Consider the following 19,448-nt stretch of genomic DNA (forward strand, 5'->3'; position numbering starts at 1 on the left):
GATCGACAGGGGTCCAGAGGCGAGGTGGTGGAAGTGGGGGAGCCATGGGGCCCGCAACGGGGTTAGGGGTGTCATATCAAGGCTAACTCGGGGAGAATTGTAATTACATCATCATCATCATCAGTGGTAATTTTTTGTCGTCAATTTGATGGTTCCTTCTGTTGCAAGGGAGCGGTTTCAGACTGGGGTAGGAACAACTCTTCTTAGGTGCTGAAGTACACTGCAGAAAGACAGGAAAAAAGTAAGGTTGGTAAAAATGTTAATTGAATGCATGAGAGTTTTGAATTATGGACACCATAAAGATTTACCGTATCTGGACCCTGAATAATAACATGAACTAACAATAGTCCCTGTTGTCCCAGTGCCAGTGAAACCTTTCTCCAGGGTTTGTACACTGAGTTAAATTAACACTTAGGATTTGATTTTGTAACCGTCAGCATTACTCTACTTAGTTAAAACAGAAATATATGTATCGAATTATGCATATAACTGGTACAATAGAAATCACAAAATTGTTGGATTTAACAATGACTGAGTCTTACCGACAATGACGATGAGGACAATCAGGCATATCACACCCAGGATAATCATCATCTAATGACAGTAGAGAGAAAGACATCGTTGTTAAAAATAGTGCATGACAAACAATATATACATTTTATAATTTTTAGCATAGAGGTAGATTGTGAGACTAGAGGATGTCCACTAGCTTCACACTAGCAACCAAATAGTTTGTGTTGACCCAGATGCCAAGACTTAATCTATTAAATAACGATAGTTCTCTGGTCAATGTGTCCTTTTCCAAAATATCATTGTGTCAAACATGGTGTTAATATACAGTAATTTAGTATGATATACGTAATTTTTTTTTTAGATTTGTTTTTGGGCTTTTGTGCCTTTATTGATAGGACAGTAGACTGACAGGAAATGGGGGAGAAATGGGGAGTGACACGTGGCAAAGGTCGTCCGGATTGGGAATCGAACCGGCGACACGGCCAGGCATCCATGCCTGTGTGGCATTGCCTAAGTGGTATGCTCCTGCACCAGTATATAATAGGGGGAAGTCTCGCTCTTTCGAACGACCGTCATTTCGACAAAGGAACGTCGGGAGGGTTAGCGACTCACCCCACGGAGGTTAGGGTACGGGTTAGGTTTGGGTGTCGAAAAGATGACACTAGTAACAGCGATGCGCTCCCATATAATAGGCCAGCAGGCGCCCCTACATGTTTTGAAAAGGTTGAAGATCTATAAAGAGGACTAAAAGAAGGCTTATATGATTTCAAGAGTTGTGCTAGCTTTTATTCTTGCTGCCTAATCTCAGACTAAATTAGACCTTGAACACCAGGTGAATACAATTTAACTATTGTTAAATGCTGAGTTTTAAATTAAGACTCCAAATGTTATTGTTAGCAGTAGTTTGGGTGTGCATAACCAGACGACAAACTAATGGACTATGTAATTTCGGGTTGATAATGTATAGCACATCATCAAGACCCCCTCCATGTTTCGCTTTGTTTTTTCCCCCGATGTAGATGTACCTGTAGATGGCACTTCAAACACTGCTTGAGCACAATTTGAAACATCTGTCATTCTGACAATAAAGAATTTACAATCCAAGGCTGCCCCTGGACAAAGCCCATTCCACATGGTGTACTTCCAATACTCTGCATGTGCACACACACACTCACCTTGGCATTCTTCCACCAGTATTTATTCTTCAATTTTGCAGCGCTGGTCTCAAACTGGGAAGCTCCAGCCTGCAGAGCGTCAGCCCTGTCGTCCAGCTCCGACAGCTTCTGATCACGCTCTAGAACCTTATCCACGTTTACACGCATGATGTCCACCACCTGGGTGGATGACACGCAGCACAGAGGAGGGCAGAAGCACAAAACATGACTGGATTATTAAGGCATGGCCTGTTACGAGTCATTCCAAAAAGTCATTATTATTGCACCAAGTTGTTCTTTTTCTGTTCCTTTTCATTTCTGTCATATTTCATCCTTTAGTTTTTCTGATCATTTGAATGCCCCAAATTACTATAAGGTCCCTTTTTCCAAGGTTTTGGACATACAATATTTGCATATTCACACATTCATCTAAATACGAATATATCGTCACTGTCGGGCAGAAACCTTGTATCTCCAAGTTTCAAATTTGTACATTTCTTCACAAAGTAAAGCACTGCTTCATCATATGGCCATCGCACAAAGGTAGTGAAAACAGCCGATCTACAAGCACACAACGCCTCGCAGAAGTTTAGTTCATTTTTTAAATGATAAATACAAAATAAACTGTTTTGGACATACAAGGTTTCCACCCGACAACGACGATATGTCTTGGGGTTTGAACTTTGGTTACTCACCTCATCCACTTGTGCCTGTGTCTGCTGCAGACGGCGGTTGCTGGTGAGGTTGGGGGGCTGAGTTCCCTCTGCAGGGGGGCCAGCGGCTGGGGCAGACCTAGTAATAGAAACACAGGTTCTCCTTCTCAACATTGTGCAGAATCAGTACTCGGACATAAAATGTGACACTGGAGTGGCAGGTATAGTCTAGTACTAGTCACTGTGACTGTCATGTTGGCGTTGCACAAGGATCTGCAAGGTTCACACCCAGCTACTGTCCTGTTAAAGGCTCTTTGAACAAGCCACATCAAACCACTATAGTTTCACCCTCATTAAATGTCACTCTGGGTAAGAGTTTCAGATAGATGTCATCTATCTATAATTTCCAGAAACCATGTGTCTGTCTGTTTTTTCCCAGGCATAACTCGGGCATCACTCGTTGTGTTGCCGATGACCTTGGTGTCATCGGCCAGCGCCCGTTTATGATTAACCCAATGACTGTAATCTAGTACTGTGGTAACGAGTACCACAGTGGGTACTCAAACAAAGGGTTCAGCGAGTAGGTACAATAACTTGCATCGTTCCTGATTTACATTGTTCCTGACTTGCTTGGTCCCAGTGTACCGGTCTAGTAATCACAAATGATGCTTCTCTAATAACCCTAATATCACTACTATAAAACACATCATGCAGCACGAGTAGGCATCTCCCCAGGGTTTGGTGGACAAGAATAATGTCTTTGTTTTTGGCTCCTCGACATTGTAACAACAAGAGAAGAATTTTAATATTGTCTGTTCAGCAATTGCTGCTTTGACCTAAGAATGCAGCTTCAGATCATGATACTAGCAGATTTACTTTGTAAACTACACACAGCTTGTATGATTTTCAAACTAAATCAGATATTAGTTGCTGGGCCTTCCATAGCATTCGTTTTTGAATGTTACAGACACATTTTCCCATTGGTGGGTGCAAAGACAATGAGATAACAGTTGAGCTTGAAAAGATAGGCTAATCATTTAATTTTCTGAGTAATTATTTGAAAAATAAAACATCATGTTTCGGGGGTGTCCAGGTGGGTAAAGTTCCTGCCCACCACTGTGGAGGCCCCATTCCCCCATGGCGCCTTCAACCTTGGCTTGGCGCTCCAATGAACACAGCTGGCCACAAGGGAGGAAGCCTCAAGGGAGGATATTCTCTGTTGCTGCTCTAACAAGCCCTACAGGCAGGTCAGGGTGCCTGTTCAGCAGACTGGGGAGGGATAGCATGTTCCTCTGCATGCCCTCACTGCCAGGCTTACTCCATGAGTATCAGAGGAGATGTGTGGTTTTCTACACTCTCCCCAGACCAACAGTAGGGGGGATTGGCATAACGATTAAATTGGGGGAAAGAAATGAATGGAGAAAAATGCCAAATGCCAACTGACAGGCTTTTAGCAATTGCATTTTGATTTTATGGAATGCAATGCTTTAGATCACCTCTGATACAGTAGCTTTCAAAATCAGGGGCTCCATCTCGTCACATTACTTAATTGTGTTGTTGCTCGGTCTCTCTAAAAGCCTGCGGCATCACCTGAAGTAACTGAAAGTGTTACCGGTACTTTAACCAACACAAAGTAGCTCCGCCTTCATCTCACCAATCAGCACCTGCATGACTCAGTACTACATCACCTTTTTTTAATTCCTGTTTTGTTATGCCAGGACAGAGAGAGTAGAGAGAGGGATTACATCATGTGACACAAGTCATGAGCCCGATTCAAACCCATGATGTTGTGATCGGGTGTGTATGCAACGCTGAAGAAGGCCGAAGGGCCGAAACGCGTCCGTACACTGTCCATTGGGGTGAATAAAGTCGTGTGAAGGGGATATTCCTTGAGTGCTGGCGGCTACTTCTTTCTCATTGTGATCGGGTGTGTGCCTACTGTATGTGGTACACGCACTAATGGGTTTAGTCACTTGGAGTACATTTGATAACAAAGTTAATGCAAGTTATTGCTTAACCAGGCTATAGGTTAACATATTTATCATGTGTTTTACTGATAATGTAATCCATCCAACTCGTATTCCCTTTTACACACCCCCATTCATGATTTGAGTGAGGCAGACAAACTGATAGATTGTGAGTGTCGTGAGAGAGAATTATTTAACTACTAAAGTGTCATTCACCACCAGTTGAAAGTGAAAGCTCTGTAAAAGATCCAGACCACAAGCATTATCTGCTCTTTGTAACAGATGAGACCAGAAACATTCAAAAGCAGACCCAGCAGCTACAGCTAGCCTAAGTGAAGCTACGAAGTAGACAACTAGTTTATGAGGTCACCATCCCACATGCTATATCTGATGCTGCAGGTTCTTTTAATAAGTACAGTCCATCTCATCTGTGAGAAGTTCCTCTAAAAGTGAGTGAAGAGCGACAGAACTCTGCATAAAGGTCACCTTTAAATGCTGCTACACAACTTGCTAATCCCCATGTGACAACAAATCCTTCTACAATATAGTTAATATAAAGGGTTTTCTTTCAGCATTATCCAGACATACACTGACAATGAGTTTATTTAATTATTCTACAGTATATTGTGCCCAGTGTAAAACAAAACGTCAAGTTATGTATGCCAAATAGAAGCCTGTTTTGATAGGCTAGGATAGGCAAATCTAGCTATCATAATATGTGTAGACCTCACAATATGTTGTGCTACATTCTATTCTTCCAGGAGATTGGCTGTCATGTGTGATGACATAAATGAGTGTCATACTGATCTATAACATCACTGCACAACTGGGTGTTACTTAATGACTCATTTGTTTACTGTGGTAAAACACAGGCAAAGATGTAGTCAGATATCTCCTTGTGCAATGTTTTTGCAGTATTCATGACTGGCTGGCTGGCTGGCTGGCTGGCTGGCTGACTGACTGACTGACTGACTGACTGACTGACTGACTGACTGACTGACTGACTGACTGACTGACTGACTGACTGACTGACTGACTGACTGACTGACTGACTGATTGATTGATTGATTGATTGATTGATTGCTTTACCCAAAAAGTGTAGTCCTATACAGTATATCTAAGTTCAAACTGGGGCCAACATATTGTTGAGGCTAACCTACCGGTATAGTTCATAGTATAACTGGAGCAAATGGAACCCGTTTATCCAGTTCAATTTGCATTCATACTGCTGTTGCCCCAACAACTCGCATCCATTTATCAAATCCAGCGGGTCATTTCTCCCTGTGTTTGTCTGGTGAAGGCCAGAGAAGCAAGTCGTGCATTCCAGTATTGACTTATGAGACCATAAAACAACCCAAATGACACCACAAAGTAACAGCAGATGTCAATCATATATCACAGAATGTCTTCGGACACACACAGACAGAGACAGTGGTATAATGGCACTCACATCTAAAATAAAGGCTTAAACACTAATTAAACCCTCTGGACTTGGTAACTGGAACTGTACTTCGGATCGTTTTTTTCTACATCTACGTCTACATCAAATCGCTTCGGCATAAAATAGAGATACAAGCTCATGCGTTGTGAGCTTGTAGATCTGCTATGTTTTTGCTTCCTCAAAGAATATGGATGCTGCAGTTCAAGAAGTTAATGAACAAGCTGTTGGGTCGGCATATAGCCTTTCACATTCCTCTCGCTTAAACGCTGCCGTACTCTAATTGACTGCGAGCAACGTCAAATAGATTGTAGCTACATCTTTTCATATCCCCTTTCAAGGCAGAGGCTGCAAAAAATAGTCTAGTAGTGAACAATGTTCGCAAGCGCGTCCCCCGGCACTCGTGCACACACAGGCTGTGTTTTTCAGCACTGGACAGCACCGCTTCAGCACCATGGACAGAGTGTGACCAGCAGCAGACGGGCTGCTCCTATGTTTGTTTTAGTCTCAATGGCGCTGGATTAACCTAGATTAGCCTATGATATTCATTGTTTCGGATGGTATTTTCCGACGCAGTCGGCTCTAATGTGTGAATAAATCCCTCGTCGAGAATGACTCGACGAGGCCTGATGTTTAAAACGGCTACAGTAGCCTACAACGTCGAGGAGGGCGTTCCTTTCGGACATATGATCCACGGTGATCATTTCTCGTGACAATGTGATTCATTTTATTTTACATTCAGACCATACTGGTAAAACATCGTCGTTTAAAAGATGAAATGTGTCCAATTAGCCATCGCGTGTATAGGGTCTATAGGCTATTTCAACAGCATTTAATGGCGTGTAGCCTCCTGTGCACATATTGACAGACGACGGGCTGTCACGGCCATCTTTCTACAGCCGACACTTAAAACACTTGTCGAAAACAGCAACAGATACATTCTAAACAGAAGGCCCGACATATAAAGATATATGATGACCCCTAATTGACACATGATGAGAAAGCAAACAGGGAGGAAAATATACACCCTGCTTTGTAACTGTCCGCCTTCGTAACGACAACCGACGACATTCTACTATAGGCTACATTCATGGGTGTTCATTTAACCCTGAGAGTGTGCAAATGAATCAAATGGACCCTAACGAGTCGGTTCCATTTGTACACTCTCTGAGTTAAAATGTATTATCGGCTCTATATCTGTCTGTACACTCTGCATGGGTTTAATGTAGCCTACGGTAGGCACTGCCTACCCCTACCCCCACCCCCCCATGGTAGGCTACAGGCTAATATCACAAACTAGGCCTAATCCAGACACGTTCAAACCAAACGAAGGCTAATCATGATGTAAATAGTCGAATATAGAAATGAGTCATTATTATAAGCCTTTGGGCAATCACACGCACGGCATCCCTTTAAAATCAAACCAGTCCAATCTGGAATGAAATGACGTGCGTGGCCAGTGAAAAACCATCACTAAAATGAAAGAAATAGCTGCCAGCCGCGAACACGGCTGAAATGAAATAAATAAACCTGTTTGCTGACAGATAGTGCTTATAACGATCAACATATGGCTTTATTCAACTGCACACATATAGCCTAAAGTCCTCTATAGTGCTCATAACTGCGAGAGAGAAGCTACAATTGGAAACAAATAGACCCTTGGGGGGTCTATTTGATTTCATGAGGATTTTTACTGTGGCAAGGTTATAGGCCCAGGTGTTAGCTTATTACCTATACGTTTAGACTATTTCATCACGTAGTGTTTTTATTTTCTCTTCCATATCGTCACCGTCGGGCAGAAACCTTGTATCTCCGAGTTTCAAAAGAGTAGCATATGTTCTTTCGTAAATTAAAGCCCTATGCCTACTTCATACAAGAGTGTAGCACAAGGCGTTTAACTCGTTTTTAAAATAATAAATAATAATAAAAAAGGAACTGTTTTGGACATGCAAGGTTTCCCATCCGACAGCAACGATAGCCTATGCTTCTTCAGTAAACTCAAGTGAATTCTAACTGGAACGGACGAACGTTCGAAAATAACCTAGTAACGGTCGAATCACGTCTGAATGACAAGGCACCGTTAAGTCCTGTTATTTCCCGAATATATCACCAATCAATCGCGTCGCGAAATTACAACTGGCTCACAACAAACCATTAAAAACACAAGGAATAGTAGGCCTATACGTGAGATTATGTAATAAACAGGCTACTTACATTTTTCCTGTTGATGTGGACTATATGATGCAGAAATCCCGAGTGGAGATGTTCGTAGTATAAGTGGCTCTAGTTGCTTTAAGTGGATTGCCTTCTGCTGCTCGTCTACCCTCTGGCACCCTTTGAGAGGTTATTAGGCTCCTTGCGCTGCTTTTGTTTACCGATCCCTTCAGAACGATCTGCCCTCTCGGCCTTTAATGAAATATTATTATATAATAATATGTGTAAGGTCGTGCAGCGCCAACAGGCTTTGCTATTTCTTCAACCGCCGGTCCTCCACCACCGTGTTACAGCCGTTAATGAACATGTAATAAGGTAGAGCATCGATCCCATCGCTTGGAAGGGCGGTCGGTCGTGCTTTGATTGGCTGGTTGGTTATAATAAGGCAGGTTTAGGCAAGCAATAGCGTACTAATTATAGGCTACATTTCATATTAAAATTATACTGTTTCAATAAAACTTCGTGCATAAAAGTTCGTGCAGATCTGGCCACCATTTCAAAGATCTCAGACAGAAGAAGGCTATATCTTTCAATATTTGTGAATCATAGGTCCTAGACATTTCATGATTGATTGATTGATTGATTGAATACTTTATTAGTAGTTTGCATAGGAAAAGGTACACAGTAGCCTACAGTTCACTGATACAAGGTCAACTTGATAAAGACCACAAGAAAGCTGTTATAGGCTTGTTTGCATTGGGATCCCTACTTGTAGGCTACTAAATTCATACGAATAAAACACAGTAGGCATCATCGTAAGACATTTGAGAATGTTTTAATTTAGACGAATTATCAATGCAATTTGTATCATTGTGAAATTTCTTGGTCATATTTATGGTGTTTTATTATGCTGTCAAGTGGTTCCCTGACTGACAACTAACTAGCCAATTACAGCGCGAACATCCCTGTGGGCTATGGGGTCTAGACTGCACCGTAATAACCTGTCGCCTGGATTAGAAAGGGACAAAGATGGCTTGGTGACGTCACTCCCGGGTCTCATGTTGAGATGGGAGGCCAAATATATTTTTTTAATTATTAACAATAGCGACCTTTTATCCCCTAGAGCTACTGTTAGTACCCTAAACGTGTTCCACTCATTGGAATTAGCCTACTTATAAGCCTGGCCACGTTTAGACTCAATGTGCTTATAAAGGCTATTTAGGCTATGGTGGTGAGGATGTATGTCAACAAAATGGCGTTCTTTATAGGGGGTGTGGTAAATTCCAGTGGTCTGTTATTTGGTTATTTATTTCCTACTGATCTGTCATGAAATATTGGTCACCATGATGACCAATATATTAGTATTTTTTTAGTGACCACTTGATAGTGAGTTATACCTTAACGTTCTTGTTCATTATTCTTGTACTATTATTATCGTATTATTTGTTTAGCCTACTACTCGGCTACTACTAGTAGCCTATACTACTAATAAAATAATAATAATAATAATAACTAGAGAAATTGCAATTTGGGAAATTGTGAGTGTGGTTGCCTAAAAAGTTACCTTACTCTTACATCACGTTAAAGTTACTCACTATATATGGTGTTTCCCATTCAAAGTCAATGGGAAAGGTCAGATACCTAAAAGTTACCTTACTATATATGGTGTTTCCCATTCAAAGTAACTTTTAGGTAGCTAAAAGTTACTCACTATATATGGAGTTTCCCATTCAAGTCAATGAGACTAAGAGTTGTAAAAACTGCAAAATTCCCCAGAGTAATAATGTGGTTGCCCTGGCAACCACACTAATAATAATAATAATTGTTTAGTTATACTTTGTCACAACTAGTCAAATGTGTATTTTATCCCAACTTTATTTGTGGCAAATACAGCATACTAACAATATCCTGAAGGATAACATATTTGAATTAGGCCTATTATTATCATTATAAAAATATGATTAGCCTATATGAATATATGTTTTTTTTTTGTTTTTTTGTTTTTTACATTATTCAAAGTCATTGTCAGGTCACACATTTACAAAAGACCACAATAGAAAATTGGAAATAAGCTGCCAACCATTCAATCAATCAATCAATCAATCAATCAATCAATCAATTAATCAATCAGTCAATCAATCAATCAAATACAAATCAGTTTATACAGTAGTTCACTATTTAAAAGGTCTGTTTAACAACTATATTCAGTCAACGCACAAGGGCAACAAGTAGAAACCTGTAACTATATGATCCATGGTAATGACAAGAGGGCCTCAGAGGAGTGGAGGAGCAGTGAATGACAATCATGAACTTCTGTAAGCAGAAGCAGAGGTCTTACACATTATCAAGAGGAAACCAGAAGAGATGGTGGACAGTACAGTCGCACATAGAGGGCCTAACTTGGAGGTCCTGAAATCTTTCTACTCTGCTACATCCCAGAGCATCCTGCCATGCACCATCTCTATATAGTATGTAAAGAGCTATTCCCAGGACCTGCGAGTGACCTGCTCTCTCGCATTGCTGCAGAACACAGTACATCATCATCATCCTAGAAATGGTCTATTTGCGATGATGCGAAATGAAATGCACTGGAGGAGTCTCACAGCCTGGACTCAAGGCTCAGAGTGATTTTTTTGTTGTCCTTTATGTGTTCGTGATTTTTGGCACCACAACAGTTAGGATAATACTGTAGTGGCTCTGAGGAGCATACTGGAAGGCATCAGTGAGCGAGACCTGTCAGTGCAGCGGTGATAACTTTCATTGACTTCAAAAAAGCTTTTGACACCGCACACCAGGGGAAACTCAGGAACATTCTCCGGGCATATGGTGTTCCCGAGAAGATGGTGCAGGCAATCTACAGTTGGAATCGTGCCAAGAGTGATTTGATGTGACATGGGTGGACCACAACAGAGACAAGGTCAGAGAGAGAAGGATGAGGCCGGCTGGGCACTGGGTCAGGCACCTGGGAGCTGGGACTGACGGCCAGCCCACTGATACTGTGGGAGCCAACCCAACAGAAGGGGGCATACGTGGTCGTGGTCACACTGTGGCTTGACAGTGGAGCCAGCAACACTGCAGAGATGATGCTGGATATACTGTAAGCGATCCAGGAGTCCCGAGTTGGTGTCGGCTAAAGTCTGCACCCTCACATCACATCTCATCATATGCATGGCATTGTTATAACACATCTGAAGGACACGTGTTGCCTTAAAGGAGTAGTTCACCCCCAAAATGACTTTTTTTCTATTGATTACTCACGCCATGGAGACTAGAGTTCAATAATATTTTTAGTTTTTTGTCGCATTCCTAAGACAAAAATGTGATAACAATAAATTTACCCCCATTCGTTCCGAATCCGGAATCAATGGGGGTAAATTTACTCTAATCAAATTTTTGTCTTAGGAATGTGACAAAAACCAAAAAATATTATTGAACTCTAGTCTCCATGGCGTGAGTAATCAATAGAAAAAAAGTCATTTTGGGGGTGAACTACTCCTTTAACATGAATGGACATATTGTGTGACTGTAACAGATCTCTGCTCTATCCCATACAAAGGGAAGGAGATAGAACGACACATATCTGATGATACTGACTGGCATTTTTTTGGCACCCAAAAGATCTTTGAGGGCCCATCATGGGCACTGAAGATTTACAGTACATTTCCATCTTACAACATTTTGTTTTTACATCTCCCATGGGGTCTGACTTTACACCCCCAGCTTGATCATCTCCCAAGGGGATAGTGTTGCTGGCCTGCTGGCATCAGTGAGATCAGAACTGATGGCGTGCTGCAATGGTAGCTTCTGGGTGGCTGTGTACACATGACACAGAGGGAATCAATTCAATGTTGATTCAATTAAGTTATGTTCCTGGTATGAGTACTAAAGGTCTATGGATGATGACATATACAAGGAAGTATTTTTTCCATGATCATAATCACTAATTCAAAATGTTTCATTAAAACCTAACTTCATGAATATCAGAATTACATAGGCTTACTATACCTGGGACATTTAACTCATGATATTTGGACACAATGAATCACAAGAAACACTTTGCACGCTTTGTGCAAAGAAGTAGGCCAAGCTTTGCGTCCCGGACAAAGCCAGATGTTGGAGCTTAGCTCCTTCCAGGAGCACAGCTCAAAAATATATACAGTAATAGGCTAAATAAACTGAAAAATTACAGATGACACACGTTAGGGTCAAGCGAAAAACGTAAATAGAATAAAAAAATCACACCCAATGTGAAGTGAGCGGTGGTCGTGCTTGCATAGTGACTAGGACGGTGGTCGTGCTTGCATAGTGACTAGGACTAGGATTTGAGTCTAGGATGTACAGGCTATGCTACACACACACATTTTGCTATGGCAAAACGCTGAGGGAAAAGGCTACAGACATACGACATATGACATCACTAGACAAACATGATGCTACATACACACATTTTGCTATGGCAAAATGCTGAGGAAAAAGGCTACAGACACTTATAGGAGCGGTTTGCACCGCTCAATAAAATAAAATCTGGCTGCCTACACATCAAATGTTAATGTACTGTAAATTGGAAATAGGGTAGGCCTATTCTTAAAGAAAACAAAAAAACACCCCTTAATGGTGAAAATGACTGGTTCTCCTGGTCTCAATTTTCTTTAGACATTCATGACACCAGTCTGCCAGCCCATGGGTGAAGATAATTTGTAAAGTGGTGTGAATCTGACACAGGGAGTTCTCTGGTCCTCATTGTCTTATTAGACAGATAAGCCTTTTGCTCTGGTGGTGAGTCAACTTGCTGGTGGATAGGTGAAGTAGGAACATTTAGAATTTAGTTTACCAGTAGTTTAGTCGGTGTCCCCTGCCGCTCTGTGTGTTACAGTATCTGTCATTCTTTAGTTTATGTTATTGCGACCGAAGGTCGCAGTTTACCATGAGAAATGTCACAGCTTGTCATGTAGACGTTTGTGTACAATTCTTTACAGTCTATGGGTAGGTTCCCTTGACACATCACTGTAACATCACAGGTGATGATATCACAGGTGACATCACCTATGTAAAAGTCCATAGCTTATATGGGTATTCCCCAGAATCCCTTTTATGCCCATATATGAAGATCCCTGATGTCATCGATATATATATATATCACTGGCCAGATGCATGGCCAAGACATGGCCCATATCTGTGTGGCTGGTTCATATAGGGATCTCCATGTATGGGCATAAAATATATTGTATGTTGTGATATTATGGGAACCACTAACAGAATCCAATTTATGCCCATATATGGAAATGCCTGATGTCATCAATATTAAGCCCATATCTAACAGGACTTCATATAGGATTGCTCATATATGGAGGAAGACAGCCCATATCTGTGCGGCTGGTTCAGACAGGGATCTCCATGTATGGGCATAAAAGGGATGTACTATATACAGTACATGGATCTCCATATATGGGTAACTGGTCCGATATACATCACTGGCCAGATGGCCAAGAATTGGCGCGACCTCGCCCTTAGGAGTCTTACTAGTTTAGCCTACAGCAGGCCTAATTATATTTTTGAGCAGTGCTTCTGGAAGGGGGGGGGGTGGTTCTTATTTCCACACAAAACTCCAAGTATATTAATGAAATAGTTCAATGTTGAAAAACACCACTCACTTCACACTAGGTGTGCTTTTTTTATATATATATTAGTAGCAATGTAGCTTAAACTAAACTCCAAACAGCCCAAAATAAACTAATTAGGGTCCTGCTTAACCTTCCCTATCAGACTCACCTCACCACTACACCAGTTAAGAGTGGGGTGGCTCAGAGTAGATGACAGAGTACAGCAACTTGCAATGGGCCTGGTGTACAAGATACACTACACCACTAAGATGCCCATGTACCTGGCAAAATACTTTAAAAACGTTAAGGATGTCCACAATTACAAGGCAGCGCCACAAATCACGTTCAATCCAGAGTCAACTCAAAGAAAGGGTCAAACTCGCTATTCTGCTATACCACAAAAATGTGGAATGCCTTACCGAAGGTCTTAATGGAGTGTGGATCACTAGCATCCTTTAAAATCGCCCTGAAAAACCACTTACAGGCAGCAGCCGTTCGCAACTGGTAAAAACAAACCTAGCCCAGCCCTATCCTCCCCTGCCCCTTCAAACAAACCTAGCCCAGCCCAGCCCTACCCTCCCCTCCCCCTTCTTTGTATATACTTTCTGTTTGTATTGACTTACTATATTTTGTTCTTTCAATTTTTTTTATTTTTTTACTGACTATATCTACTGCATAGTACTTTGTTCTATTCGTCATTCAATTTTATATGAGATACTTTAATGGTTTCCTGTGGAAATAAGCTTAGTCTTCTCTAGGATCTCCTTTTAGTAGACCTTGTACCAGTGAACTGTACCGTCATGAAACTGTACCTTTTCCTATGCAAACTTCTAATAAAGTCTTCAATCACTCAATCAATCAATCAATTAAGCCTATAGGCTGATTGTGTTGACTCCAGTTAATAGCTATTAGCTGCTGGCAGGGCCGGTTTCTGCTATAAGCAATATAAGCGGTCGCTTAGGGCCACAACCACTAGGGGGGCCACATCAGTTTTCTAAGCATTTTGGGGAGTTTGACCCCCTTAAAGACTTTCGGCCCCATGGATATACAGTATGGATAGGTTTGTGCAACTGGATGAAGTATTTCTGCTTTTATGTAGATAAGGGGTCTTCAATGTTTTTAAGGCCAAGGACCCCATAGCTGAGAGATGATGAAGCAGGGACCCCATGCTGTATATTCTTATTTCTTAGAATGCTTTCCATTCTGTCATACAGAAACATGAATGGTGCTTGATTTGTAGCCTTGCATAGAACCTTAACATTCTGTGCAGCTCACAACCCAGACATCATCATTGAAATTGTCAGCCAGCTCTGTGCAGTTAATTTGGAGAAGTAAAAACTCCTGACGAGATAGGCTACGGATCCCTGGCTAATACGACAAATATGCCTTAATACATTACAATTGTCCTCTATAACTACAATGTAAAATTAAAAACACCTTAAATATTGTATTTCTTCTAGAAATAGCTAATCTTTCACTCAATGCCTGTCGCAAGTTGATGATGTCATAAATGTCATGTGTGATCTATTTATGCCATGTATATGCAAAAAGAAACCCCACACAAACACATTGAAATATCGATTTGATGCTCATATTAACAATAGGAAGTATTACGTTTGTTTTTATTTTCACATGCAGGCATAAATTCCATAGATCACGCATGACATTTATGACATCATCAACTTGCGACGGGCATTTCCCCTATTGAGTGAAAGATTAGCTATTTCTCGAAGAAATACAATACTTGGGGTGTTTGCCAGACCCATGAAATGGGTAGGCCTACATAAGCAAATGTCGGTCTGTCTGTCTGTCCTGGTTTTCTATATAAAGGGTATATATGATGATGACATGATGTATGATGTCATAAATGATGATGACAGACAGGGGGTCTGGCACAACCAGGTTGACCTGGTCTAGTTTTAATTTGACGTTTTAGTTATAGAGGACAATTATAATGTATTAAGGCATATTTGTCGTATTAGCCAGGTATCCCTTTAAAAATGTGTGACAATGTAACATCCATTAAGCCTCAGAATGGTGAAGTAGAGCAGTGTGTTCTTCACAGCTTTCATGACATCTGACAATTCAGCATAATTTCATTGGCAGCGACTGACTTCCTAGTCCCTGTGTATAGCATGCAGTTTAACCTGTGACCTGTGTAGCATGCATTTCCTCCATCGGGTGCACATATTGTAGGGGGTTTAATGGATCCCCATTAGCTGATGTTGGAGCAACACTGACAGCTAATCCTCCTGGGGTCCATATAAGAAACATACAAATATCCTATGATGTAAATACAAAATTACAATGCATAATAAATTGGTCTTGTTGAATCACAGTTGCTCTCCACTTTGCTCTCATTCAATACAATGTCTGTAGGTTAAGTTGCTTTACTTTCTCATCCTGATATGTCTGAAAACGTTTCAGTTGAGCATGGCAGTCTCCATGTTTCTTAAAACCAGAGAGCACGAAAATATCAAATTAAGTTTTCAGTAGGCTACTCGCAACACTTTTAGAAACACGCAGCAGAAGAAGGAAATGTTAACGTTTCTCAGACATATTTGGGTGTGAAGTGTGGTTTAGATAGGATATTATGCAAGTAACACTCAAAAGTGTGAACTTGCTACTGCAGGTTCTTTTGACAGTCTTTTTAACAGATTAAACTATCAAAATGATTAGGGCTTATCTGTGGATCACTATCATTCATTTTCATATTTCATGATTTTTATTCAGCCGCGGTCAAGAGGTGTCCCTGATTTTCATCTCCAGGAGTTCCGGCAAGAACTTCAAGCCACTTTCACCTCTGGTATTGGGGGGCCACCAAAAGAAATCTAGTTTAGGGCCACCAGAATCCTAGAACCGGCCCTGGCTGCTGGCAGCGTGCTTGTGCAACAGCATATGTGGGTCAGTGACGTGACGCCCCAAAAAATGTGTTTTTAAAAAAACTTTAAATTGCAGGCATAAAAGTTATTTACTTTTGTTCTACTCACTCTCAACCTTATGGAAATACATTTTGTTTTTAGATATTTTATTGGAATCAGACTTTATTCAGCAGTTTGTTGTACTTGTGCCTAAAATCGTCATATGGTGTGACATGAAAATAATTGTTCATAAAATGAAAATGGAGTACATCTTTCTTAAGTTACTCACTTTATCAAAGTCCTTTATCATAACTAACCAGTGATCCACTATAGTTTTTTGAAAATTAATTATATCTGTATATTTTTTTCATAATCGACACTCTGTGTGAGGCCCATGTTCATGATCTTACAACATATTTTAAATGTATTCTGTCAAAACTTTCTCTAAAATTACACAAATATTTGTGACTCTTCCTGATAATATTCTCTATGTAATCCATAAACATTTTTTTGGTTTAATCATTAATAAAGGTATGATTTCTCACTATTTGGAATGTCACACCAAATGATTTAGTGTCACACCGTATGATCATATCTTCATGTGTCAAAGCAAACTGTGTTTTAACCTACCTATTAGTGAGTACTGAACTGAACTACTGATTGATTAAACAATTACCCAGGATAACATGGCCTTAATATTTCTGAACAGGATATTATTGTAGGGCTTTAACATGGGATAAGAAAGAATTGTAGTAGTAGATGGATGATGAGGATGTGCACAGGAATGCTACGCACACCTAAGTCTTCTGCCGGCCCACGGCAGAAGGATCCTAAAGGGACAATAAGGCGCATAGCCACACTTGGAGCCAAGGCATTGAAGGCAACATTTTATTAACACCAATTAGTGGAAACAGAACTCAGCATTCAGGTAAATTGCTTTTTTCCGAAGTCTCCTGAACTTGAACACAGCATTTTGTGTTGAACAAATGTAATTAGGAATCATGACATTACACCACATCTCCACTAGCTAAAGAGTGCTGGGTTGCGCAACTCCGAAAATAGCTGATCTACAAGCTCTCGCAGCACAACGTGTTGAGAGCTTGTAGATCAGCTATTTTCGCTAGTTTTGTCTCGGGTCCTACCTTAACACTGTCCACTGTCCAGTACAGTGAGTGAAAGTACAAAAGTATTAGATCAGATTAGATTATACATTTAGACTGTATTGTACATCAGCCAGTCGTATTTGGTGAGGGTAGCAAACCGGCTGCCTTGTTGCGGTTCTGCTATGCCACAGACAACCTCCTGCTCTTCGTAGAAAATGCAGTCTCGCCCCTTTGGCTCCTCTCTCCTTGCTGGGTCATTGTTTAGTTTCTCCCTGTACTTTCTCGTTCTCTCAGCACTTGTCATTTTCCAGCTGACAAAAGAAAATGCAATGTATAGTTTAAGACAAAGAGAAAATATTGTTTAGATTGAAACAATATGTTAAGGTTTCTGTGAAGGGGTTTCTGCTCTGTCTGATGAATTTGAAGTATCACTGAATGAAGCTAAATTACATTTTATGTAAAAATGTTTAAAACAAATGTTTAAATGTACAAAAGAAACATGGAACTTTGTTATTTGTTGTTATATCTGTAGTTAAATACAGTATAAATCATATGGTGTGACAGTCAAGTCATATGGTGTGACAAGCAGACATGTCACACCATATGATTAAGTGTCACACCATATTACTGTTTTCTCCATTTAGGTTTACCTTGAGGCTACTATGTACACATTAGCATGCTAACAGCATGCTAGCTATAACAAAGCAGCCTAGATCTACATGGAAATATGACCAAAACTTCAAATAACTTAAGCTTTTTTTAAAGAAAAGGTGTCACACCAAAAGACATCCAGAATGGTGAGTTTGTCAACGTTTCAACAAGATGGCATTTCATGAAAATGTTAAAATCATAACTCACCTCAGACACCTGTCTTGCAGTTGTGCTGGGAGTGCTGAATAGCCTTACAGAAGAAGGACCTCTCTAGCCAATAGGTGTCCAAATAATTGCCTGTTTAATTTTTCCAAACTAGTGTCACACCAAATGATTTTGGGTTGGGGGACAAAATGTTTTTGATCAGAAATGACTGAAAACATTATGCTTTGACTTTGAAAAGATATAGGCTCAAAATAGACGTTTTTTTTAACCTAAATTCATTTTCAAATGATTTTTAGCAATTCTTTTTCTTAGTTTTATTCAAGTTCCCACTTTGAGAAACAAGGTCAGGACAGTCACACCATATGAGTTTTGCCATGTTTGGTTGAAGATTCTGAAGAAATGAGGAATGAAATGTTTTAATCTTGAGTAAGTTCACATAAAGCTTAAAGCCATACTGTGTAAGTTGCTCACCTAGTGGTCATTAGCCCTATAGCGAACCGCGGTCGCGTCCGCGTCTTTCGGCCGTTTTTCGTACCTTCAGACCCCCGCGTCTGCCTCCACCTCGCTGAGATCTATCTTTGGAGGGGTCCCTTGTTCCTGTGCGTTCAGTAATTCCAGAGATACACTCCTTCACCCTGCCTGGTAGGCGAAATTACCTAGAGACTGGATGGTACAAACCGGCGACAACAAAATGGCGACCCCACTTCAAGATGCGATGTGATTGGCCGGCAGTTGTATAACCCTCGCTGTGATTGGCCGGTAGTGTGATGACGCAATTTTCGCGCGAGAACCGGTCCCCGGCAAGGATCTCAGTTTACATATAGAGAAGGCTTTACAGGCTGAAATTCACGGCGCGGATCTTCTAAAACTTTTGTGTTTTAATAGTTAGGAGAATTTTAAGATTTGTTTTATAAAAAAAGTTACATAGTACAACTTTAATGTCCTGCACAATATTCAGAAGGTTTTTGACAAATATATTTTTTATTTATACATGTTTGACACCGAGGACAGCGAAAACGTTACGTCACGTCACCCACCCATGTCCAAACTGAGTCCAAACCTTTATTGACCGGGGTGGGCGTGCACGCGCACACACAGGTGCACGTATGCACGCACACGCACATGCGTCAGACTCAAGATAGCGTTTTTTCTTTTTGTTTAATCTCCACTACGCAATATAGTCTGACAC

The 19,448-nt window shown here is 40.7% G+C and overlaps 1 protein-coding gene across 1 annotated transcript; it reads right to left on the reverse strand.

Moving 5' to 3' along the window:
- Positions 1–203: 203 nt before the first annotated feature.
- On the reverse strand, positions 204–2,494 carry vamp2 (vesicle-associated membrane protein 2; the record flags this gene model as incomplete). Its single annotated transcript, XM_080749332.1, has 4 exons — positions 204–220; positions 543–594; positions 1,689–1,847; positions 2,363–2,494. 4 exons carry the CDS (start codon positions 2,492–2,494, stop codon positions 204–206), a joined length of 360 nt encoding a protein of 119 aa, XP_080605458.1.
- Between the last annotated feature and the right edge of the window lie 16,954 nt (positions 2,495–19,448).

This window comes from Nannobrachium achirus (assembly GCF_963921795.1).
Source record: "Nannobrachium achirus genome assembly, chromosome: 19".
Classification (NCBI taxonomy): Eukaryota; Metazoa; Chordata; class Actinopteri; order Myctophiformes; family Myctophidae; genus Nannobrachium; species Nannobrachium achirus.